Source organism: Gracilinanus agilis, chromosome 3, assembly GCF_016433145.1.
Source record: "Gracilinanus agilis isolate LMUSP501 chromosome 3, AgileGrace, whole genome shotgun sequence".
Classification (NCBI taxonomy): domain Eukaryota; kingdom Metazoa; phylum Chordata; class Mammalia; order Didelphimorphia; family Didelphidae; genus Gracilinanus; species Gracilinanus agilis.
The window spans coordinates 120,100,492-120,127,447 of NC_058132.1; the positions used below are offsets into that span (position 1 = coordinate 120,100,492).

At 36.3% G+C, this 26,956-nt stretch overlaps 1 protein-coding gene across 1 annotated transcript in view; it reads left to right on the forward strand.

Moving 5' to 3' along the window:
* The window catches only part of CDADC1 (cytidine and dCMP deaminase domain containing 1), a 44,876-nt gene that overhangs the window by 14,951 nt on the left and 2,969 nt on the right, over positions 1–26,956 (forward strand). The window contains exons 4-8 of the mRNA XM_044666042.1: positions 10,899–11,076; positions 13,787–14,365; positions 18,986–19,035; positions 21,375–21,544; positions 24,378–24,567. Coding sequence (XP_044521977.1) covers positions 10,899–11,076; positions 13,787–14,365; positions 18,986–19,035; positions 21,375–21,544; positions 24,378–24,567 — 1,167 coding nt within the window. The remainder of the gene's footprint in view (positions 1–10,898; positions 11,077–13,786; positions 14,366–18,985; positions 19,036–21,374; positions 21,545–24,377; positions 24,568–26,956) is intronic.

A 26,956-nucleotide genomic window follows, 5' to 3' on the forward strand; every position in this document is an offset into this window, starting at 1 on the left:
GGATCCTTGTCCCAAAAGCTGGGATCTTTAGGTTTATCGAACACTATCTTGCTACTGTCATTTAGCCCAAGTCTCTTTCATTGATCCACCCTTCTGTCTTTAAGCTAGTACCATATAGTTTTGATTGATCACTGCTTTATAGTATAGTTTGAGATCTGGTAAAGCTAGGCCTCCAACCTTCACATTTTTTTTCATCATTTCCCTTAATATTCTTCATCTTTTGTTTTTCCAGATGAATTTTGTAATAATTTTTTCTAATTCTATAAAGAAGTGTTTTTGGTAGTTTGATAGGGATAGTGCTTGAATAAGTAAATTAATTTAGATAGGATTGTCATTTTTATTGTATTAGCTCATCCTACCCATGAGCTATTGATATTTTTCCAATTGCTTAGTTCTAGTTTTATTTGTGTGAAGAGTGTTTTGTAGTTATGTTCATATAATTCCTGAATTTGTCTTGGCAGGTAGATTCTCAGGTATTTTATCTTGTCTATAGTAATTTAAAATGGAGTTTCTCTTTCTAATTCTTGCTGCTGGGTTTTGTTGGAAACAAATAGGAATGCTGATGATTTATGTGGGTTTATTTTGTATCCTGCAACTTTGCTAAAGTTATTGTTTCTACTACTTTTTAAATTGATTTTCTTGGATTCTCTAGTTATACCATCATGTCATCTGTAAAGAGTGATAGTTTAGTTTCCTTATTGCCTACTTTGATCCCTTCCATTTCTTTTTCTTCTCTAATTGTTACTGCTAGCATTTCTAGTACATTATTAAATAGTAGTAGTGATAATGGGCATTCTTGCTTCACTCCTGATCTTATTGGGAAGGCATCTAACATCCCTATTGCTGATGGTTTTAAATAAATGCTCTTTGTTATTTTGAGGAAAGGCCCTTCTTTTCCTATACTTTCTAGTGTTTTCAAAAGGAATGAATATTGTATTTTGTCAAAGGGTTTTTCTGCATCTATTGAGATAATCATGTCTTGATATGGTCAATTATGTGAATGGTTTTCCTAATATTAAACCATCCTTGCACTTCTGGTATAAATCCCACCTGGCCATAGGGAATAATCCTTATGATAACTTCTTAAAGCCTTTTAGGTAGTATTTTATTTAATATTTTTGCATCTATGTTCATTAAGGATATTGGTCTATAGTTTTCCTTCTCTGTTTTTGATCTTCTTGGCTTCAGAATCAGTACCATATTTGTTTCATAAAAAAGAATTTGGTAAAATTCCTTCTTTGCCTGTTTTTTCAAATAGTTTGTAGAGTATTGGGGATTAATTGATCTTTAAATACTTGATAGAATTCACTTGTGAATCCATCTGGCCCTGGTGATTTTTTCTTAGGGAATTCTTTGATGATTTGTTCAGTTTCTTTTTCTGATATGGAATTATTTAAGTATTCTGTTTCCTCTTCTGTTAATCTAGGCCAGTGATGGGCAAACTGCGGCCAGATGTGGCCCCTGAAATATTCTATCCCACTGTGCAACATTATTCCTAATCTGATGAATACAATGAGTAGGATACAATATAATGAAACTTCGAAAGAGTTGCCTTAGAAACAGACTGACAGATGAGCATTTCCTTTCCTTTGGCCCCCTCTTTAAAAAGTTTGCCTATCACTGATCTAGGTAATTTATATTTTTGTAAATATTCACCTATTTCACCTAGATTGGCATATTTTTTGCCATATAATTGGGCAAAATAGTTTTTAATAATTACCTTAATTTCCTTATCATTAGAGATGAGGTCTCCCTTTTCATCTTTGATACTGTTAATTTGATTTTCTTCTTTCTTTTATTAGATTGACCAGTACTTTATCTATTTCATTTATTTTTTCAAAGCACCAGTTCCTAGTCTTATTTATTACTTCAATAATTCTTTTATTTTAAATTTTATTAATTTCTTCTTTGATTTTTAGGATGTCCAATTTTAGTTTTTATCTGGAAGTTTTTAATTTGTTCTCTTTATAGTCTTTTTTTATTTACATGCTCAATTCATTGACCTCTTCCCTTTCTGATTTGTTGATATATGCACTCAGGCATATAATTTTTCCCCTGAATACTGCTTTGGCTGTATCCCATAGATTTTGACATGTTTTTTCCTCATTTTCATTCTCTTCAATGAAATCATCGTTTCTATGATTTGTTCCTTAACCAACCAATTTTTGAGAATCATATTATTTAATTTCCAATTAATTTTTGATTTGCCTCTCCATATACCCATACTAATTATAATTTTATTGTATTATGATCTGAAAAAGTTGCATTTATTATTTCTACTTTTTTGCATTTGTTTGCAAGCTGTTTTTTTTTAGTTTATTTATTTATTTGGAGGTTTTTCCCCCTTCAATGATTACATGGTTCATGTTTTTTCCTCCCCTCCTTCCATCCCCCTCCTGTAGCCAACAAGCAATTCCACTGGGTTTTACATGTATCATTGATTAAGACCTATTTCCATATTATTAATATTTGTACTAGGGTTATCATTTAGAGTCTATATCCCCAATCATATCCCCATCAAACCATGTGATCAAGCAGTTATTTTTCTTCTATTTCTATTCCCACAGTTCTTTTTCTGGATGTGGATAGTGTTCTTTTTCATAAGTCCTTCAGAATTGTCCTGGATTGTTGCATTGCTGCTAGTAGAGAAGTCCATTACATTTGATTATGCCACAGTGTCTCTGTCTCTGTGTATAAGGTTCTCCTGATTCCACTCTGCATCAGTTGCTGGAGGTTGTTCAATGGATTTTCTCCAATTCATTATTTCTTTTAGCACAATGGTATTCCATCACCAACAGATACCCCAGTTTGTTCAGCTGTTTCCCAATTCAAGGGCATCCCCACATTTTCCAATTTTTTGCCACCACAAAGAGCACGACTATAAATATTTTTGTACAAGTCTTTTTCCTTATGATCTCTTTGGGGTATAAACCCAGCAGTGATATGGTTAGATCAAAGAACAGGCTGTCTTTTAAAGCCCTTTGGGCATAGTTCCAAATTGCCTTCCAGAATGGTTGGATCATTTCACAACTCCATCACTCCATCAGCAATGCATTAATATCCCAATTTTGCCACATCCCCTCCAACATTTATCGCTTTCCTTTGCTGTCATATTAGCCAATCTGCTAGGTTTGAGGTAGTACCTCAGAGTTGTTTTGATTTTGTTTGCAAGGTTTTTATGCCCTATTACATGGTCAAACTTTGTGAATTTACCATGTGCTACTGAAAAGAAGGTGCATTTCTTTTTGTCCCTATTTATTTTTTCCATATATCTATTAACTAATTTTTCTAAGATGTCATTCACATCTCTTCTTTCTTATTTATTTTTTGGTTTGATTTATCTAGATCTGATAGAGGAAGATTGAGGTCTCCCACTAGTATAGTTTTACTATCTATTTCCTCCTTGACCTCCAATAATTTCTCCTTTAAAAATCTGGATGCTATAACATTTGGTGCATATATGTTGAGTACTGACATTTCTTCATTGTCTATACTGCTTTTTATCAGGATGCAATTACCTTCTGTATCTCTTTTAATCAGATCTATTTTTACTTTGGCTTTGTCAGATATCATGATTGTGACTCCTGCCTTCTTTTTTTCAGTTGATGTCCAATAAATTCTGCTCCAGCCTCTTACCTTTACCCTGATATCTACCTGCCTCATGTGTGTTTTTTGTAGACAACATATGATAGGATTTTGGTTTTTAATCCACTCTGCTATCTGCCTCTGTTTTATGGGTGAGTTCATCCCATTCAGATTCAGAGTTATGATTACCACCTGTGTATTCCCCATAATTTTGATTTCCTCTTTTAGTCCTGCCCTTTCTTCTTTTACTATTTCCTTCTACACCAGTGTTTTGCTTTTAATCAGTCCCCCTCTCCCCCACCCTTATTCTTCTTTCCTTCCCACATCTTCTTATTCATCTTTTATTTTTCTTTAAAATCTATTAATCGCAGCCCCCTTCCCCCCTTGGTTTTTCCCTCTCAACTTCCTGTAGGATAAGATAGAATTCTATACCCCAATAGATCTGACTGTTCTTCCCTCTCAGAACTGATTCTACTGAGAGTAAGGTTTAAGTATTATCTGTTACTACTCTCTTCCTCCCCTTCTTATAATATTATTCTCTGCCCCACCATGTGCCCCTTTATGTGGTATAATTTATCCTATTTTACTTCATGTTTCTCTTAGTACCATCCCTCGCCTTTTTTTAACATATCATCTTAAACAACTTAGTACCACACCCTCTACCTATGAATAATTCTTCTATTTATTATGATAATGAAAACAATTTTTAAGAGTTATAGATATCATTTTTCCATATAGGAATATAAACAATTTAGCCTCATTGAAGCCCTTAATTTTTTTTCTCCTCTTTCTTGTTTACCTTTTTATGGTTCTCTTGAATTTTGTATTTGGACATCAGATTTTCCATTTAGTTCTGGTCTTCTCTTTAGGAACTTTGTTAATTGCCCATACTTTCCCCTGAACGTATATAGTCAGTTTTGATGGGTAGGGTTGTAGACCCAATTCTCTGCCTTCCTGAATATCATATTTCAAGCCTTTTGGTCCTTGAGGGTGGAGGCTGCCAGATCCTGTGTAATCCTGACTGGGGCTCCTTGATATCTGAATTGTCTCTTTCTGACTGTGAGCAATATTTTCTCCTTGGCCTGTAAGCTCTTGAATTTGGCTATTACATTCCTGGGGGTTGTCTTTTGAGGATTTAATGTAGGGGGTGATCTATAGATTTTTAAAAATTTCTCTTTTGCCCTCTTGTTCAAGAATATCAGGGCATTTTTCTTGGATAATTTCTTATAATATGATGTCAAGGCTTTTATTTTTTTCTAGGCTTTCAGTAGACCAGTAATTCTCAAATTGTCTCTCCTGGATCTATTTTTCAGGTCATTTGTCTTTTCAATGAGATATTTCATATTTCGTTCTATTTTTTCATTCTTTTGATTTTGCTTTATTAATTCTTGCTGTCTCGTGAGATCATTAGCTTCTACTTGCCCAGTTCTAGTCTTTAAAGAGTGATTTTCAGCTATGATCTTTTGATTTTCCTTTTCGGTTTGGTCTGTCCTGCTTTTCATGGCTTCTAGCAGGTCAATTCTGGTCTCCAATTTGCTTATTACTTCATTTGATTTCTGTGCCTCTTTTTCCATGTGGGCAATTTTGTCTTTTAAGTTGTTATTTTCTCTTTGTATTACTTTCATTTCTTCTTTTTTCACTTTTCTTCCATCTTTCTTACTTGGTTCTTGAACTCCTTTGACCAAGTTCCATTATTTTTTTTTTTTTTTGAAAATTTGGATGTGTTTGCTTGCTTGTCACTTCTATGTTTTGCTTTTTCTCTCCATAGAAAGTATCCAGGGTCAAAAACTATTTTAGCTGCTGCATATTCCTTTTGCTAATAGTGGATTGCAGTTCCTGCATGTTGGTGGACATTGCTTTCTTAGCTTCTGTCTTGTAGGGCTTTGCCTTGGTAGTATCTTCCCTTCCCAGTCAGAAGCTCGAATGAGAAGGGCAGGCAGTTCTTTGTGTAGTGTGCTTTAAAGCATTTTGCTCTGAGGCTATTTTTCCAGTCTTTGCTGTCCAGGCTACATGCTCTTTAGCCTCGGGTCCAAAGTCTCACTGCCAAGGCCTTTCACTGCCCTCAGGGGTAAGTCTGTGATGTCCTCAGCTAGCCCTCAAGAATTTAGAGATTGCCCTTGCCTTGCTCTGACTCTGGTGTGGTAGGTGGCATGAGGAGGAGTGAACAGTTTGCCCTTTGATAAGTATAGCATGGAAATCCCCAAACACTGCCTACCTTTAAGACTGTGTCCAGTGGGAGAGCCCCTTTACTCATCTGATGTTGATTTCTGTCCTTTTGAGACTCTTTTTAATGATCTGTTGGAAGGAAATTCAGAAAGCTCCTGCTATTCCGCTGCCGTCTTAGCTCCGCCTTCCAAAAATTCTGACAATTTGATCATACTATCATAAATAAAGTTTAAAAGACAACCAATTAGCGGGCAGCTGGGTAACTCAGTGATTAGAGAGCCAAGTCTAGAGATGGGAGTCCTGTTATCAAATATGACCTCAGACACTTTCTGTGTTAACCTCAGCAAGTCACCTAACTCCAATTGCCTAGCCCCGTGTTGGCGAACCTATGTCATGCATGCCAGAGGGGGCTACTCCCCTCTCCTTTCTCTACGATATCTCAGGACATTTCTCACATGACTCCCCTCTTTCCCCAGCAGCCCAATGAGAGTGCTTCCTCCCTCCTCTGTCTGTAGTAAGGAAGTAGCTCACATGCAGTATGAGGGTTGCAATTTGGGCACATGGTCTCTAAAATATTTGCCATCATTGACCTAGTCCCAACTCTTCTGCCTTGGAACCAATACTTAGTATTGATTCTTAGAAGGTAAGTTTTTAATAAAAAAAAAGTAATTATGTTGCAAGGTAAATAGGATTCTTAGGCATCTAAGCAAGAAAGTATACAGAAAATTGGTTCAAAAGTTTACCTAAATAAAATTTAATTAATTGAATCTGATTTAACCTTACACTTCTTTTTATTAGAGTACCTTTGAAAAATTCTTCCAGATTCCATATTTCTCTCTTAATTACCAACTTTGAGTTATTAAGTAAATCTCATGCCAAAATAAGAATGTTATAACCAATTTGTCCTGATCACTTTGGTTGGTTCAATTTAATCAAATGAATTTTAATTGTGAGATTTTTGGATACATGGCATCAATGAGTTTCAAATATGACATTTTTTATTATTTCCCAGCTTACTGAAGTAGGCAAATAAAGTTAATAAAGGGAGCTTGCACTTCGATAAATATGAAGAGGAAAAAAGTAAAATTCTTGGTTTTACAATTTCAAATAAGTTTAGTATTTTACTTTAAAATTCAATGCACATTGGCCTTTTTTGACATATTAGTTGCATTCTTCTAGATTTATGCAAAGGCTAGAGCATTTTGTATAAAAGAAATCTGTGTACTGAATCAGAAAATCAGAAGCAATAGAAAAATAACTAGAAACGTTTCTGTTGGAAAAAAGGAAACTAACATAATATCACACTTAATCTTATTTTTCATTCCTGGGAACAGTCTAAATTTATCAGCATACAATCTTAGTGCAATTGATTAATTATTTGATTGGTGCATTTAAGTTTTCCACACAACCTCTGCAAAAAAGTTAGATGAGTTTTTTAAAGTGTAGTCTTTTAAAGCATACTTATCAGGAAGATGTGAGAAAAAGTAGCATTTGTGTAATAATGGAATGGAGTTGGAAGTCTTAGTTTCAAATCTTAGCGCTCTCACTAAAGTGTGGTCAAGTATAATAAGCCCTCACTTTCCCAAGCTATAAAAACCTATTTTATAGGGTCATTTGAATGTTACAGTTCTATATCAATGTGAGTTATTTTTTTAAAACACACATTAAGAATATATAATTCTTATTTCAGTGGAAGTTCTTTTGACTTCACTGAACTAGAATGCTTATGTAGTCCAGATATATCTGTTTCATTACTATATTTAGCAGATATGTCTTGAACACACCAAATCATTTGACCTCCCTCGTCTTTAGTTTCTTCGTCTTTAAAATGAGATTGAATAGATGATTTCTGAGATCTCTTCCACTCTCAAATGTATAATCTTAGACTCTGCTGAAAGAACCTCTTAAAAATTGCTCCATAGATTTTTCAGAACTTGTAACGGCTCTTATTGATTTTTAACTTAACAAGAAATGGAGTCTTTTAAGTGCATATCTTGCATCAGTCAATATCGGGTTGTTCCTAGTGTATCTAATTGCTAATAAAGAGCTTCTAGTACCTCTTGGTTGAAAAAAAAAATTACATTTTTTTTCAGGGTCCATTTTTTAGGGGCTTGACATTTCTGCAACTGTCTACCTTACAGAAATTTCATATTGTCAGGTCCCGTGTGAATATTACTAAATTAAATGGTTTCAGAAAGAGCATCAAGGAGCCTCCAATTTGTACAGTGTTAGTAGAAGTTTTAGAAATCACTCAGTTTTAATTACTCTTATGTGAACTTCCTGAATAGATTTTTTAAAAGGGAGCTGAACATGTGCATGGGCCACACAAAAATTGCAATTTGGTACCAACCTTTTGTACATTCTGTTTTCTTTTTGAACTTTAAAGCAAATTCTTTCCCTATAATTTTTTGATCTTTTGTTAATTGACAGTTCATTGTTAATGGACAATGAAAAATACTTAAATTTCATGATGTTATTTCAAATAAAATAATTAGTTTTTTCCTTTAATTTTTTGTTGGTTGACTTAAAAATTTTAATTACTGTCAAACTATTCCATCTAGAAATTATATTGAGGCATTCCAGAGTACCATGTTGTAGTAAGTCAACCAGAATTTACTAAATGCCTACTATGTACTTGACACTGTAGGAATACAAAGAAAAGCAAAATAATACTCCCAGAATAGCCCTTATTCTCAAGGAGTCCATATGTATGTCTACAGTTGGGAGTACAGTTCATGTTTTCAAAACATTTCTGTTAGTAGAGTTCTCTCTGTGTAGTGCTTTTTTTCAGAGATTTTTAAATTCTGTTTTAAGGGAACTTTAAAGTGAGATTTAGATTTGTACAAAGGCTGGAGCATTTTGTCTAAAAGAAGTCTGTATACTGAATCATAAATTTGAAAGCAATAAAAAAATAAGAACTCAATATTTATAGGAAAAAATGAAACTAACATCATTTTTTATGTTTTAAGAGGTCCTTAAAGTAAGAATTCAGACTTTATAGTGAAATCTCTTTTTTCCCCTCAAGTGAAAAAGCACATTTTAAGTACAGAGAAGCCACACATGCATAGCTAATCATGCCTATAACTGTCATGCCCCAAGGATCAAGGCAGAGAACAATGCTCCTTTACCTCTTCTTAAAATACTTTATTCTCATGCTTCATCCTTTTGTTCTTCTCTGTCTCTCTCTGTCTCTCTGTCTCTCTCTCATAAATAGATTTACTCTTTCCCCTACATTCATCTTCTTTCTATGTCCAAAACTTCATTTGTTTTATACCTTGTGTTTCCTTTATTATTTCTGTCTCTCTCAAAATTCAAACAGCTTCTTAGATTCTGTGTCCTCCAAGCAGCCTGTGCCTGATTAGAAACAAGTGATCTGTACCTTGCTATGCATCTTCTTTCACTTACTTTGGGTTCTGTTTTTTTTTTTTTTTTTTGTAAAATCATAATTTGCCTAATTTACTGCATAATTAATATTTAGGGTGCTATGCTAAAGTAATGAGACCGGTTCTACATACCACAAATGAAAGTCACGTTCATTACTTTATAATCACACCGCTTGTGCCTGTGCATCATTATTGTCAGTGATCTAGCATTTAAGGGCCTACTATTTCTAGGCATTGGGCTGAGCTCTGGGGATACTCTCAAAAAACTAACAGTCTAGTGCAGGGGTCGGCAACGTATGGCTCTCGAGCCATATCTAGCTCTTTTGAGGGCCAGATATGGCTCTTTCTGCAAGAGCCATAAAGTCAGTTTTTTTTTCAGGCGCTGTTACAGGAGCACGCACTGTTACAGGAGCTCTCACGAAATTACATTTTAAAAAATGTGGCGTTTATGGCTCTCAGGGCCAAAAAGGTTGCCGGCCCCTGGTCTAGTGGGAAGGATGATGTGCAAACTCAGAGAAAAGATAACAAAATTAAAGAGGGTCTAGGAAAGGCTTTTTGCAGAAAAGAGTCTTTTTGCAAGAATTGAAGGAAACTAGGAGGGGAAATGAGGTAAGAGAGCTTTCTAGGCATGATTGGCAGCCAGTTAAAAGTACTTGGAGTTGGGAGATGGAGAGAGATGTGTGTGAAGAGCAGCAAAGAGGCCAGTGTCCATGGGACAGAGTAAGGGAACAGAGGACAAAATATAAGAAGATTGGAAAGGAAAAGGGGGCAACTTATGAAGGGCATTGAAAACCAAACAGAAGGGGTTTTGTTTAATCTTGTAGGTGATAGGGACCCACTGGAGTTTTTTTGAAAGAGGCGGGAATGATATTGATGTCTTAAGTGGTTAAGAACTATGTTTGTTTAATTGTTTTGTGCGATGTCTAACAACATGATCATTAACATATTTTTAATAAGTACTTAGGATTGTGATGGATTATCCCCTGAAGAATGATTTATTTTCATTGAATCTTGTTTTTCTTCTTTAAGATCTTAGTCCCTATTATGGTAGTTGGACTCTGTGTGATGACTGATTCATTAATTTGAGATTTACCTTCTTTGGTTCATTATGGTGTTATGAAACTAGTCTTAAATTACTGGAGTTGGAAGAGGATCTTAGATCTTAGCATAGTTCAACCCCCTCATTACACAAATGAAGGAACCAAGAACCAAGATTGGAACTTGAGGCTTATGACTGCCAGGCACGATAACTTTCTGTTATACTTTGCTGTTTTCTTCATTAGCCTTGAGACTTCAAGCCTTCTAAAAACCTAAGTTGATATATGTGTAGCTGTTGGCTAGTAAGATATTGGTAGGTAAATTATCAGTCAGAGAGTAGATAAAAACATATTAGTCTACTTTTATTACCAGTAAATAGCATTTAGAATGCAAAAAAAAAGTAATTAAAACATATTTCTTAGAAGATTTTTTTCTGTGCTAGCAAAAAACATTGAACCCATCACTGTTTTGTTTTGTTTTGTTTTTTACAATAAATTCATCAAATTTAGCTGGTATTTATTTAAATGCCTACTATGTGCAATGGACTTTGCTAGGCCTTGGGGGTTTCAAAAATAAATATGAAATAGTATCTGCCCTCCAGATGTTTCTTTTTGTTCCATTTTCAGCTGAGAAAGCTAATTCTTTTATTTGAGTAAACCAAGTGTTATTATGGTGTGCTCTCTAAATGTTTCAACTCTAATGAAATATTATTTTGTATTTTGATAGGTGAAGAAAACTGGTCTTGTGGTGGTGAAAAACATGAAAATTGTTGGTCTCCATTGCTCTAGTGAAGATTTACATGCTGGGCAAATTGCTCTTATTAGACACGGGTCAAAGATGAAAAACTGTGATCTTTATTTTTCCAGAAAGCCATGTTCAGCTTGTTTGAAAATGATTGTAAATGGTAAGTGAAAAAATACATATTGGAAACAGATGTCATTGTAGAGTGAATAAAGGTTAGCTGAGAACACTGTAGTAATTAGCTATAACGACATAACTTATTGTAGTGACTAGCACTAGCAGCAAGAGTTAGAAAACCCAGTGTGCCATTGATTAGTGATAGTCACTTGGGTAAGCCACTTTAATTTCTGTGTCTCAGTCTGGAGGAAATGTATTATCTAGTCCTGATCTTTAAAAAGTCTTGATTCTTTTCTAATAATGGATAACTAAGAAGATGAATTCTTTCTACAGAAATTTATTGGATGCAGATTCTGGGGATTTATAAGATTGCTTGTTCTGAAGAAGTCTTTACGGGGGAGATAAAATAAACACATGAAATGTAAAATAAAAATTCAAGGCAATATTTCTAAAAATCAGATGAGTAATAATACAGTACATAAAAGATTTCAAGGAAGAGAGAGAACATTATAAGTTGGTATAGTTGGACAAAACTTCAAGGAGAGGATATTGACAATTTAGATAGGACAGAATAGAATGAAGTCAAAAGTAGTAACCAATTAGTAGACCCTGAGTGTTGTTGTTATTAAATATTAAGAAATAAGATTAAAAAGGGCAAATTGTTGAGGGCCTCAATGTCAGCCACATTTGGATTTTTGTTCTCTAAGAAAGTCTCCACTTTTTTTGTGGGGAGTAGCTGTGTTATTTAACCAGAAATTCTAAGATTGGTGATCATGACCTATGGGAAGGAAGTTGGTAGTGATGAAAAACCAGTGATTGAGAACCATGGGACATTTCCATATGGTGAGAAGCCATCAATAGGATTTCTTCCTTGAGACATTTAGGTATCATTCTATTGGGGAGGAAGCTGTGATGATGAGTTTTGGCCTCATTTCCTTCTCCATTGAAAATGTTGTCAGAGAAGGGAGGTGAAGTACAGAGCTGTAACTGTGGCTGGTTGACCAGGGAAGGTTAATTTTGAAAATATTGACAATACTTAAACTTTAAGCTGATGGAAACAACTTATTTTAGTACCCAGTTAACAAGAATAATTAAAATAGGAAGCTATAAGATGGCATACTCTGTGATGTTCCCTTCTCCTTACAGTCTGAGCTAGTCCTTCTGTGGTCCAGCTATGCTCTTTCCGCTAAGTCTCCCTATAGCAGTGTTCCTGTGTTTCTTCTCTCATAGGATCTTGTGTCCTATTTAGGCATCTTAGGGCATCTTTAATGGTACTTTTGCTCTGGATTCTAGAATTATTACAATAGCTTTGACAAAGTGACAGCTAATTCTCTTCCATCTATATTTAGCTTTTGTAAGTAATTTATTACTTGTGGCCCACCACTTGGAAGAGAGAGGGATTCATTGTTCTATTGGAAATGGGGAGTCACTGAAGGATTTTGAGCAGGGATAAAGCATGTCAGTGTTTTCAGAAAGATTGATCTGGTGTTATTGTACATAATGGTTAGGAAATGAGGGAAGGCTAAGGGCTGTTTATGTTCTCTTAAATGGTGCTTGGAATAAGGTGCTAATAGTGAGATATCCATACAGAGACTTTAGAAGCAGTTAGAGCACTTGATAATGGATTAGGAAAGGGAGAAAAAATTATATGATGATTTTCTTTTAATATAGAAGCAGTAGACTAAAGATATGAGGAATGTTAGATATACTTTTAGGCATGGTTACTATGTCTTTTTTGCTCTTCTGTTTTTTCTTTGTTATAAGACTGAATTTCTGTAATTGGTTAACTTGAAATGCTAGCATGTTTGCTACTCAAAATTTAGAAGACAAATACTTCTTTAGAAGTTGAACCTTAGAGACATGAACAGGGGAGTTTAGTACCATTGGTACCTAGAAAAGAGCTTCTCTGTGTCCAATATGTTCTCTCTTTGTTTTCCCACTTATGCCCTCATTTCTTCCAATTTTATCCATCTCTGTTTTGTTATTCATCTAAAAGTTACATATGACCACTTCACTCTTGAGCTCAGTAAATATTTATGTGTAGGCCCAGCTATTCATTGTACATAGATGAACAGGATGTGGCTAATAGGAGGACACACTAAAAGCCTTTTTTAGACTTGTTAAGAATTAGAATTTGCTGTATTAGAAGTTAGAATTTAAAAATAATCTTATCTGAAGGGAAAAGTAAAGGGATGCTCAATTTTCTTTCAATTAAAAAGTGTCAAGATTTGGTAAGTGAGATCATGAAGTGAAGGAAGCGAGATGCAGCCTTCAGTAGAACTCCTTTAGAGTTTTGTTGAGGGGTGCAGGGAGAACTATAAATAACCTGATATAAGAAAGATGGATATAAGCCATTACATATAACATATGATAAGATCAGGAAGATGTGGTTTGATCCTCTCAGGCGGTAAAATCCAAGGTAGTCTGCCCCCACTTTGTTGGTTATTGGACACAATGAGTTTTTTTTAATTTCTTGCAAACTTTGCCAGAAACCAAAGTTCAGAATTTCTATACTGTAAATAGTGGTATAACTCATGGACTTCAAAGCACTCTTAGAGCCCACCAATAGCCCTGGGATGATTTCTCCGCATCTGCTTCACAGGTGGATTCCTGATGAGCCTCCATTTTCTCAAGGTTTCTAGGTTTACTGCCTTGTTGATGGTGGGTTTATCCCATAAATCCCAGGTTTCAGAATCTTTCAGATGATGTTCGGATATATTCAAGATGTTTCAGATCTTTTACATCTTGTGTTCCAGCTGGAGTGAACCGAATTTCCTACTGGCCTGCTGATCCAGAAATAAGCTTGCTTACTGAAGCTTCCAATCCAATGAGTACTGGAGATGCAAAACTAGATGCCAAAGCGGTGGAAAGACTGAAGTCAAACAGTCGGGCCCATGTGTGTGTCTTGCTTCAACCTTTGGTGTGTTATATGGTGCAGTTTGTAGAGGAAACCTCCTACAAATGTGATTTTATTCAAAGAATTGCAAAAACGCAGCCTGGCTTTAACTCTGACTTTTATTTTGAATGTAAACAAGAAAGAATAAAGGAATATGAAATGTTATTTCTGGTTTCAAATGAAGAAATGCATAAGCAAATATTGATGACTATAGGCTTGGAGAACCTGTGTGAAAATCCATACTTTAGCAATCTAAGGCAAAACATGAAAGACCTTATTCTACTTTTGGCCACAGTAGCTTCCAGTGTGCCCAACTTTAAACACTTCGGATTTTATTGTAGCAATCCAGAGCAGATTAATGAAATTCACAATCAAAGTTTACCACAAGAAATTGCAAGGCACTGCATGGTACAGGCCAGGTTATTGGCCTACCGGACCGGTGAGTTGCTCTTAGTTTGTAAATTGGGGCTTGCTGGTAGTATATTTGTCAGAAGCTTTGCTACAATTCAGCTAATTCATGCTAAGCATTTTGTTTGCTTTTAGACACTCATAATTTGCCACATGATAGCATAAATGAGTGGGACACTTAGCAGTAGAAGTATTCCTTAGAATGGTATTAGAGTTCCTTGTGATCCATCTGCCATATCTACATAGCCAAATTGTAACTACTTAAGGTACAATTTTCTAGGGGATTCTTTTTTTTGCCTGCCTTCGACATTTGGCCCCCAGAGGGCAGGCAGAAGAAAGAAAGTTAACAGAATTCACTTTGGGTACTCTAGTAAAGATTCCATCAGGGAAGAATCATGGATCTGGAGCTGGAAGGGACATTGAAAGCCATCTAGTCCAACCCCATCATTTTACTGGAAACTGAGACTCAGGTAGGATAAGAGTTTTGAATTAAATTTATTTTAAATATCCATTACTGTTACTATCTTCCCCTTCTCCCCCCAACTAATCCCCTTTGAACTCTAGATCACTGAAATGTACCTGTGATCTAGATAGATTTCTCTTTACCTAATTGGTTGAATGTCATTCTAGTTAGTACATAACAAAATAATTTTCCTTTAAAAAATCCAAAGAAAAAGTTATAGAAGAAGAGCAAGGTCACATCTCTTTTTCTGAACCTCAAAATACATATATAAAGTTCATGATGGTGCTTGATGAAGATGATGTGTTATCTAATGACAACTACTTTCATACTTTGAAAAGATAGACTTTGAAGAGCAGCCTGGTTTACTGGGTGGAAAGAGTGCCAGACTTGCAAATTCTCCTTTAGACACTATAGTTGTGTGATCATAGGACAATTAATTCCACCTCTCAGAGCCTCAATTTCCTCATCTGTAAAATGGGGATAATACTGCTTCCCATCATTTGGAGTAGATAGAAGAAAGGCATTTTGTAAACCTTGTCTTTCTCCCTTTTTCCTCTTCTTTCTCATACATAAAAATGTTATTGTTGTTATTGAAGGCACAGATTTAAAAGTAATTGTGTCTGAAATGTCAGTATAACTAGTTTGTTTCAAATTGAGTGTGGATGATACAGATGATATAAGTTACCCCAATTTTGACTAGAGAAAGCAAAAGCAGAATATGTTTAATTATCTTTCGGCATTTGTACCTCATGTTATTCAACTTAGCTTCATTTACTTACTATAATCTACTCCAAGTTAAAGCAAATATGAAATTGTTGATTTGATACCCTTTTCTAGTTAGTGCATATCATGATAATTTTCCTTTAAAATATCCAAAGAAAAGTTATGGTAGTATTTCTACCATAAATTAAGCTAAATTCTAAGATGCCTTAAAGCTTACTATTTTTAATGTCAGAAACCTATGAGACGTCAAAATTAAATTGAAATTGTAGTCAGGAACTATACAATATTCCTACCAACATTCTCTGATCTTAAAAGAAACAGTCTAAAAAATAAAGGGGTTGGACTGAATAATTTTGAAGGTTTCTTCTAGCTTCTGTGAATCTGTGTTTCAGAATCTTTTTGGGACAGAACTCAGAATTTTCCCTCAGTCATTCTAAATTTGAACTTCTCACAGTTATCAGCTAAGAGAACCGTAGTGGGAGGAACAATTTCAATAAAATTTTAGAATTAGAAAAATGAAAGGATTTAGACATTTCTAGCCTTGAAGCTTTCAAAGTAGGACCAAATCTGGTATATTTGAGAATTTATTTCTGCATTTGCCTTCTAGAGAAGGTGAGGATATGCATTGATAGAATTTCTTTACCCAGGGAATTTCTTGTACCAGTGAAATCACAGGTTTAGTTCCTTTCCCTATAAAAACTTGTAATGAAGATTTTTGTAACTCATTCTCTTCTTAACCAGAACTGACAGACATTTTTCTTATTCTTTCTGACAGTTATCAGATTGAAATTAAAAAGGGTTGATCCCCAAATGAAAAAATCCATAATTACATTGTTTACCTAAGTCCATGTTGGTGAACCTATAGCATGTGTGTCAGAGAGGGCTGCTCCCCTCCCCCTCTCCACACGCATCTGAGGACATATCGCTCATCACCCCCACCTCTGCCCAGCAGCCTAATAGGAGTGCTTCCTCCCTCCCCTGTCTGGAGTAAGGCACAGGGCTCACATGGGGTGTGAAGGTTGCAGCCTGGGCACTTGGTCTATACAAGGTTCTTTATCACTGACCTAAGTCCAGGAGACCACGTATTGACATGATCTTGTTTGGGAAATCTTGGCTACAAATAATCAATGCTCTGTGCCTATGATAAGGCTGGAATTATAAAAAGGATTCCAAGCTGGAAGTCTAGAGCTGAGTTCTAGTCACAACTTTTTACAATCCAATCTCAGACACTTACTAACTGTGACCTTGGGCACATCATATAATCTCCGTCTGTTTGTTTCCTCATCTATACAAGTATCAAAGTAATACCTGAAGTGAGGCTAAAATGTGTGTAAGGCATTCTCTAAACTGTAAAGTACTATTTATATAAATGCTAGCTAGCTAGTATAGATGATGAAATCTGCTCCTATTTGGGAAGAAATTTGAGAGGGAAAAGTAAAATGCTAATTGACAATTGCTTTCTGGAAAAAAAAAAAACCACAATTGTTGGATGACAGTTCTACTATCCTAAATTTCCTTTATCTTAGTGGGAAATTTTACTTTGTCAAAAGTGAAGTATTAGGAGATTTTTCACTGCTATATGTTGATAATTGACTTTGTGTGCTATGGGATGGATATATAAATATGGATTCAGTCCTTTTTTTCTCTTAGATTTAGAACAGTAATTTTGTTATTAGTTGCTTACAAGGTAGAATATCAGTGACATGAGACTTCTTTGTGTTTATAATGAAGAACTTAATATTTCAACATGCTTTTTATTTAATCCCTTGGAGGAAGAGCCCCAAATTTTTAGACTTCTCTACTGAAGAAAACCTCAGGACGGTTGCACAGCTTTGGGAGCTTTTGAGCAGCCCTATATTTTTCAAGCTTTTAAAAAACTTCATTAATACTCTTACACTAACAACTCTGATGTAAATAGAAATTATTTTTAATATATTTAACCTTGCCATGGAAGCTTAAAATAAACATATTGGTGAGAGGAAAAGCGGAACCATAAAACTTGGACTTCAATTTTTTTTTTGTTTCAGATTTATGTTTATACACTGCAACTTTTCTTAGAACAGAGGTTTTGATCTTATGATTTGCATCACTTACTTCAGAAATGAACACAGGGTTACAGATTGAACTTTTTGTTCCTTGAGCTAAACTGAGAGTCAGTGAAGGAGCAAAATGTGTTTTAAACACAATCTCTTTTACAAACCTAAGAACAGCTGTTTAAATGACTTTTAAAATATTTTTTTCACATGCTTTGATTTTTTTCCACAAGATTATTGTCCTATAAGATTTATGTCTTTTCTATGACTAGAATATATGAGAATGACAGGAGTCAAAGACCTGAACATTTCTGTGATCAATGTGAGCCTTAAACCCACTAAGAAACGTTTAAGTAATTTTAATCTCTCACCTTGAGGGGAAAGATTTGCTACTGTGACATGCTATTTTAGAAGATTTGAAAAGTTACATTTAACCCTGGTTGTGCCTATGAAATGGGCTGCCTGCAAGTACTACTGAGCTGAACTCCCCTTAATAGCTCTAGTAATAACAGTTCTGGTGGTAGTGTTCATTTCAGTTGTGTCCAAATCTTTGTGACCCTGTTTGAGGATTTTCTTGGCAAAGATACTGGGGTGGTTTACCACTTCCTTATCCAGTTCATTTCCCAGATGGAGAAACTGAGGCAAACAAGGTTAAATGTCTTGCCCAGCATCACACAATTAGTAAGCGTCTGAGTAGGATTTGAACTCGGGTCTTCCTGATAAATCCAGCGATTTATCTGCTGTGCCACCTAGCTTCCCTTAACAGTTATATAGAGCCCTCTAGATTTCATTACAACTGTGAACAAACAGAGCTGAGAAAATTAAGGTGTAAGGTTTCAGAGGTAGTACTTGGTGGAGTTGGAATTTGAAAGTGTCCTTCTGACTCCACTTGGCTCAGAGTATGAGTCATGAAAATGGCATATCTGGTCAGCTCAGCCATAAATTATGTCAGTTATAAAACCAATCACTGACATGCAGCATTTTGACTTCCTATACTAGAAACCTTTCAAGTCTAATTTGGTACCTTTTGGTGAACAATGAAAAGAACTGTTGTCACCGAAGCGACAGTGAAGCATTTGGGGAAGAATTCTGAGCTTAGGGATCAGAAGACTTGTTGCCAAATCCTGGCTTTGGAATTACTTTTAAAAAATTATATTTTAGTTCAGTTAACAAAAATATTACCACCACCACCACCCATTGAAATAAAGAAAAACAAAAACTTCGTTACAGATATTCTTAGCTCTATTTCTTAGCTTTATAATGATGGGAAAATGTCTAAATCTGTTTCCTCATCTCTAAAATGGGCATAGCACTATGTATGAGCTATATCATGATTTTAGTTTTTCTCATAAGAAAGTACTTTTTCCTCCGAACACTAGGTGGCTTAAGTTTCTTACTAAGTTAAACCCTTTTTTGGGGTTGTTTCTTTCAGAGGATCACAAAACAGGAGTTGGAGCTGTGATTTGGGCAGAAGGGAAATCTGTAAGTATGAAAGAACTCTTGGCAATTCTATTTCCATTTGCTTTCTATCTATTTTGATGTTTCATTCTTATCTTAATATCCTGTAAGTAGAACTTGATCTGAGTTGGAATTTTAGTTTTTTAGATTTTTAAGAGTGAGATCTGTTAGGACTCTGGGCATTTGTCTCAATCCTCTATCAATATTATTGCCTCTCAGGGACAGTCTAGGTGGCTCAGTGAATAGAGAGCCAAGCCAATAGGAAATGGAAGGTCCTGGGTTCAAATCTGAATTCAGGCACTTTTTAACTGTGTGACCCTGGACAAGTCATTTAACTCCTATTACCTAGCCCTTACTGTCTTCTGCATTGGAACCAATACCTAGTATTGATTCAAAGACGGAAGGTAAAGGTTTAAAAATAGATGGAGGGGGGGGGCAGCTAGGTAGCTCAGTGGAGTGAGAGTCAGGCCTAGAGACAGGAGGTCCTAGGTTCAAACCCGGCCTCAGCCACTTCCCAGCTGTGTGACCCTGGGCAAGTCACTTGACCCCCATTGCCCACCCTTACCAATCTTACATCTATAAGACAATACACCGAAGTACAAGGGTTTAAAAAAAAATAGATGGATGGGGGCAGCTGGGTAGCTCAGTGGATTGAGAGCCAGGCCTAGAGACAGGAGGTCCTAGGTTCAAATCTGGCCTCAGACACTTCTCAGCTGTATGACCTTGGGCAAGTCACTTGACCCCCATTGCCTACCCTTACCACTCTTCCACCAAGGAACTAATACACAGAAGTTAAGGGTTTAAAATATTAAAAAAAAAAATGGATGGATGGATGGATGGATGGATGGATGGATGGATGGATGGATGGATAGACAGACAGACAGACAGACAGATAGAAAGAGGAAGAAATTCCTTTATCAACTCACAGGGTTAAATATCAGTGATATGAGGTTTCTTTGTGTTCATAATAAAAAATGTGTATATAATGAAGAAATTGATCTTTCAAAACGCTTTTTATTTAATCCCTTGAGAATGGAAAGCCCCATATTCCTATGCACTCACATATTTTGGCAGCCATTTAGGTATATGACAGGTTGAACTACAGCAGGATTACTGGTCTAATACCAACCTGGGCCCTACTGTTTTTTATAGTCCTAAAGAGTCAAGGCCAGATTTGAACTTAAGAAGACTCATCTTCCTGATTCAAAACCAGGCACTTTATGCCCTGTGCCACCTAGCTACCCCTAAATACTATATAAATGCTTATTCTCTTCCCCCCTTAGCATTTAGTATTGTGTATTTTAGCTACATGGATTTGTATCTTATTCTCCCACCAGACAGTAAGCCACGCATCTTATATAGCAATAAGTCTTTTCTAAAGTTTATGTGTCCTCTAGGAATCTAGCGTAGAGCCATTTTCTCAGTGAGCCCTTTGTAGATGTTTACTTAATAAATGGCATTTGATTGGATTTTTACATATTGATATGATTGTATTGATTTCACTATATTCACATTTGTGAAGATCCAAACCTTATGTTGGTACTTAAGCACCAGCTTTGACAACTGAGAGATAATTTCCCATTATAACTCTTAGAACACTGAAGGAGCAAACAAAATCTTCAAGTTAGAGAGAAAAGTCTTTTCAATAAGCAAAGGTGTTCAGTAAATACTTCCATTGATGTGGTCCATTTTCTTCATTAATAAAGAATAGACATTCTAAGGGCAACATCTCCAGATCATATTGATATACTTGCTGTATTTTGAAAATGTATTTTGCTACCAATCCTCTTTCTGTGTTTTCTAACAGGAGCTCTTATTCAAGTTATTATCTTAACTTCTTGGCCTACTAATTAATACCTCTTGCCATTCCATTGCCACAATACAGTTATTCAATCAACAGACATTTATTAACTTCTTTCTTTTTATCACAAACACTCCTAGATATGGGGGTAACCGAGAAGTATAATAGAAAGTTTCTGAATTAAGCAGTTAGAGAACAATCTCAAACATAACATAATGAGTGTAAAATCCATGAGATTTTTTTGAGTATTTCCTTTTCCTTGAAACATACCTTTGGCAAGGCCATATTTCGGCAAAAAGATTTGGACTCCATATTTACTTCTTGATTGGTTAGTCAAAGAAAATATATGAATACTTACTGTATGTAAAACATTGTACTAGATGCTCAAGTGATAATGACTTTGTTGTAGCCCCCATTAGCGAGAGTAGGCCCCAATAAAATCAGAGCCATCAGCTAGCTGTGGGCTATGCTTTGTGGAGTGTGATGTATGCATCTTGAATTATTTTGCTACCAAATGATGAATTTAAAATTAAACCTATTGGCTGTTTCCTTATACTTACAGAAAACCTGTGATGGAACAGGGGCCATGTATTTCATAGGATGTGGTTATAATGCCTTTCCTGTTGGATCTGAATATGCTGACTTCCCACACATGGATGATAAACAGAAAGATCGAGAGATAAGAAAGTTCAGATACATTATCCATGCTGAACAGAATGCCTTGACATTTAGGTATGGGAATGTTTTTGCATGTGGGTAGATTTATTAATAAGAGTAGGAGTCTAGTCTAGAGGGTGACTTTCAGGCATTTTTGAATATTGTTTTACTTTTTAAATACTGGATAGTCTTTATTTCAGGAAAAATTAAGATGATATATATTTTTTTTTTTAATTTTTTTTTTCCCCTTATACTTAACTGTTCCTGAATGGCCTGCATCTGGGGCCTTCAGCTAAAGTATTTTCCAGAGTTTTTCTGATTTTTTTTTCCTCCTGGCAGTACCAAATACAATCAAGCTGAACCAGATCTCTCCATTTCCCCTTCCCCTGCCAAATTAATACCTTTCCCCTTCCCCTACCAAATTAATACTCTTTCTTTCCCTTTTTCTCCTTCCTGGAACTACTTGAAGTTTTGTTTTTAGGTCTTGCTGTTCTGCCTTTCACTACTGAGATTTCCTTTGCTTCCTATATCTGTAGCACATCATTTTTAAAAATCATGTTGAATTCGTTTTAATACTTCAACGATCACCTTCATCATGGGTACTCTTTCCACCAGTGCAGATCACAACCACCCTGTACTTGGTCTTTAAGAGTGGCCTTGGCTAAGTTAGGCTTCATTATCAAGTAATTCATTACTTTTACAGATGTAGTGAGGCTGGTCCACAGGTAACCTTGCCCTTTAAAGCTTAAAATTGGATCTGCTGATCTTGTATTCTATTATCTTGTTCCAGAAAGCAGGCACATTCCATTAAATAGTGAGCTCCTCAAGGGCAGGGACTGTCATTAGTCTTTCTTTATATCTGCAGCGTTTAGCACAGTGCCTGGCATACTGTTGACTGACTGGCTTACATCCTGCAATCTGGGATGAAGATGTTAACAACATTAACTGATACAACACTTGTCAAGATTCTTTTTAATACTTTTAAGACTTGCTCAGGCTTGTCATTCCTCGTCAATATTAGTATTATAGTTTAAAACCAAGAGGATTTGGAACTGAAATCCTTATCACCTGCATTGAGACTTCTGGGAGAAAAGCAGAGTGTAGGCAGCCTCTTTTCTCTTTTCACTGTTCTTACTTCTAAACTATAGTTTGTATGCACAGATTTGCTAGAACTTAGCCTGGGAAATATGTTATTTTATTTATAGTTCATTACTGTGACATTTGTTGCGTTTTGTGGGGGAGTTGTTTTGTCACATTTAGTTTTTGTGAAGTAAATTGTTAGGACAGGGGAAGGGCAGTGTGGTAGAAATCAGGTTGCAATAAATGCAGCTTAAAACATAAACATAAAAAACATGATGAAAGATTGCTTTTTAAGAGGCTAAGTTCTTTCTCTGTCAGACTCTAAATTCCATGAAAGCATGGATGAAATCTTAATCTTTGTATCTTCCATGAAACTTAGTGTAGTGCTCTTTAACATAGTATAGATACTGTTAAAAATATGGAGGCACCAGGGATTTTACAATATAATCTAAATGGTTGTGGGTACACACACTGGGTTGTAGGAGAGACAGGACCAGGATGGAGAGATCAGAGTAAACAACTAAGCTGCTGATAACTGACAAGAATGTCACCAACTGTCACCAGCTCACCACTAGGCCAGAGTCTTAGAAACCAGCAGGCAAGGTAAAAGGTTTTAACAGGTTTAATTGTGTTCAACTAAAAGGTGGGATAGGGAATTCTACACTAAAACCTAAATGGCAAAACCACAGGGCAAGGGGAGGACTTCTCTACTCTAATCTTGGTGATCTAAGCGGGCAGAACCCAAAGGAGCAGTAATGGACACTGCATCAAACCTGGTTCCAGCCAGGGTTTGACCAGCACAGCTAAAGGCTGAGAGTGGCTTTGGGGTTCTCACTGTAATCCACCAGTGATCACAGGATGTCAAAAGCCAAGGTGGTCCAAGGTATCCAAGTAGAGAGGGTCGGCTTGAGATGCTGTCCACCAGATCCCAAACTCCTTCTTCCGTTGGTGCTGCTCTGTAGTTCTTGTCCTCTTGTTAGAAACCACCACCACTTAGGATCCCAGGAAAATCAGGATGCAGGTCTGAGATCTCTCAGGACTAGCAACATTTTGTGCCAACCACTAATGGAGTCTCTCTCAGGGCACAAGCACCTACTTCCTGCTCCTTCATTCCATCTTGGAATGCTCCAGCCCTTCCTGCTAAGTCCATCCTTAATACTTAATTACTAACTAATCTTCCTCACAACAATACTAAATAAATATTGAAATTGAATTGAGGACTCAAGCAGTGTTATATAAAAAGGTGACCTTGTTGTGCTTATGCTTTACTGTTCTCCATTTGCATTTCTTTTTACATCTACCATTTGTTTTTTTGTCTAGAGTGGTCAGAATTTGTACCCAATCCTATCAATCTCTTGAAATATTAAGTTTTATAGGTTGTAGATGTTCTTAAATCAAGCATGCTTTTTCACCAGCAGTAAGCTTAATGACCATTTAAAAATTGCTACAGTTTAGTTTTAAACAAACCAGTTTCAGTCTGTTCTTCTCAGTATTTTTAAAAACCGTAGCTTATCTGGGAGAAGGGAGGGAGATCATTTGGATCATATAACTTTGGAAAACTTATGTGGAAATTTGTTATTCCATGTAATTGGTAGGAAATAAATAAATTTTTTTTAAAACATAGCTTAAGTACGGAAACATGTTTTGCATGACTGCACATCTATAATCTATATCAAATTGCTTTCTTTGTTTAGTGAGGGGGAAGGGAAATAATTTGGAACTCAAAAAATTTTAAAAACAAATGTTAAAAATGTTTTTTATATTTAATTGGAATTTAAAATTTTTTTCCTAATAGAAACACCTCCTAAATTCTTCTTTTTATTTCTAGGTGTCAAGAAATAAAGCCAGAAGAAAGAAGTATGATTTTTGTAACTAAGTGTCCATGTGATGAGTGTGTGCCTTTAATTAAAGGTGCAGGCATTAAACAAATCTATGCAGGAGATGTAGATGTTGGAAAAAAGAAGGCAGACATCTCTTACATGAGGTTTGGGGAACTTGAGGGTGTGAGCAAATTTACAGTAAGTAGATGAAAGTGTTTTTTCACAGTGCCCTTCCCTATGTGTAGTTAAAAATAGTCTAAAGCATTAATTCCCAACTGTTTTCGCATTTATGGAAAACCATGGTGGTTGATTTGATTTCATATGCAGAGACTCTTAACTATGAATGTTGGACTTGCAGAATCTGTACATACAAAACTTGTTATGCCGCCCTACCCAAATTCCTTCTCTCCCCACCAAACACATTCCCTATGCTACTTGGCCTCAAAGAGACCTTTTGTCTGGGGAGGGAAAAGGGAGATAAAAATGCCATTCTCCCTTTATCTTTTACTACTCAACATGGTATAATTCTACTTTGGGCAAATTGCTTTCTCATGTATACACAGATAGTATTGCTTTTAGTCCTTTATTCTTCTTTTTCAAAACTCTAATCTGATTACTTCAGGAATGGCTCTTATTTCTTTCTCAAATTCCTCTAAAAGGAAATTTACTTTAAAAAAAATTAATGTAACTATCTGGATATCTTTAGGTTGTTGTTGTTTATTTTTTTAAATAAAAAAGTCCAGCAAAGAATCAGTGCTCTTCATGTCAAAAGCTTCCCAAGTTATTGAGAATTTCCATCTACCATATGATCTGCCCCACAAAAAATGCTTCCTTGAAAAAATCGGCTTTTACCCTCAATTTTAAAAAAAGTCTTACTAAGTAATTATTTTTGTTTTAATTGTAATAATATTTCAGCACCATTATGGGTCAGGTAGACTTATTTAAGATTATCTGGGAGTTTGAGAATCCTTGTTCCTCTGGCAGAATAATGATAATACATATGTGGAGATGTCAGCACCCCAGCCAGGTTAACATTCTCCCTCCTCCTGTATGGATACTGGCTTCAGCAGCCTCTCCTGTGCCCTTTTGGAGAACATAGCAGAGCCTCTGCCTTCCCAGTACCTGTAAACATGGCTGGGCCAAATGCCTAGCCCTAGACTCAGCCTTGTGATCTTTTCCTTAGATGCTGCTGCCGCTGCTAGTGGGCTAGCCTGCGCTCCCAGAATCTCTGTGATGCCATTCCCTTCCCAGCTCCTGACATGCTTGCAGCTCAGAACCTCTGATAGCCCAAACTGGCCATCTAGTTATATGCCCTCACAGTTTGTCAGTGTTTGCTTTTTTCTCTAGTGATAATTTGTGACAAATCATTTGGGTTGCCATCCTGTAGTGAGCCCTTCCCAGTGAATTTCTTAGTGTACTTGTTTAGCTTGTCCTCTGGCCACACCATCCCCCCAGCCCAGGCTTTCCAGAAGTTTTCTGCACTCGGGTACCCCTCTGTGTGCTAGGCCTCCAATGAGCCACACATCCCTGGAGTGGTACTAGAGCTCTTTGAACTCAGCTCAGCAATAACTTATCACCAAGACACATGATAATTGAAGGCTTTTAAACTTTAAGGTGAATTGACATGATGTTTATTTTGATTCTTTTTCACCACATCATTGGGAGGTAATTGGTTTTTGCTCTGGAATACTGCCACATCAGGCCTGGGATGCACTATCTTAAAAACTGATTTTACACCGCAAATTGGTGGCCATTTCCCAGATTACTTCTAAGTGATCCACATAGAACCAAACTCTTTATCTTACCTAAATCCGTGTATATCCTCATCAGAGAACTGAAACAACCAGGGGTATAAAGCACCAAGCTTAGAATTAGGAAGACCTGAGTTCAAATCCAGCCTTAGACACTAACTAGCTGTGTGACCCTAACCAGGTCACTTTATCTCCATCTACCTTAGTTACTTCATCAGTAAAATAGGAATAATAATAGCATCTACCTGCCAGGGTTGTTGTGAAGATCCAGTGAGCCAACAATTGTTAAAAAGCACCTGGTACACAATAGGCACATAATATAAACACCCATTCTCTTCCCTTCTCATTAGAGCACTGGAAGTAAAGATTGATTCTGAAACTAAATTAGATGAGGAATCTGTTGTTTGTTTTTAAATTCCTATAAAATGGGAAAACAAGGAAAATCCCCCTGTAAATGTCTTGGAAGGTGCCCGAGTGGTCAGTGGCCTGCCTCACTTTTCCCTCAGGATGTTCTTTTTCTGGGCTTACTGTTGAGCAGCTGGGAAGACCATTTGTGTGTGGGATATCATAGTGGGTCCTTGAAAGCACACTGCTTTTTTTGTTTGGAGTATGGAGAGGCGGTGCCTTTTCCCTTCAAAGACAACAGCTCGCCCCCAGTGCAACAGACCCTGGGCACAAACTGTAATGTAGGCCAAGTGTCTGTCCGGCCTTTCTCTTGGCATTGTAAGATATCCCGCTCTCCCTGCTGTTCCCCCAGGCACCCAAGCCCCCATGCCCACCCTCCACCCCAAACTTACTGCTCCCATGTGCCCTTCATTGAAATTTATCTGTCTTGT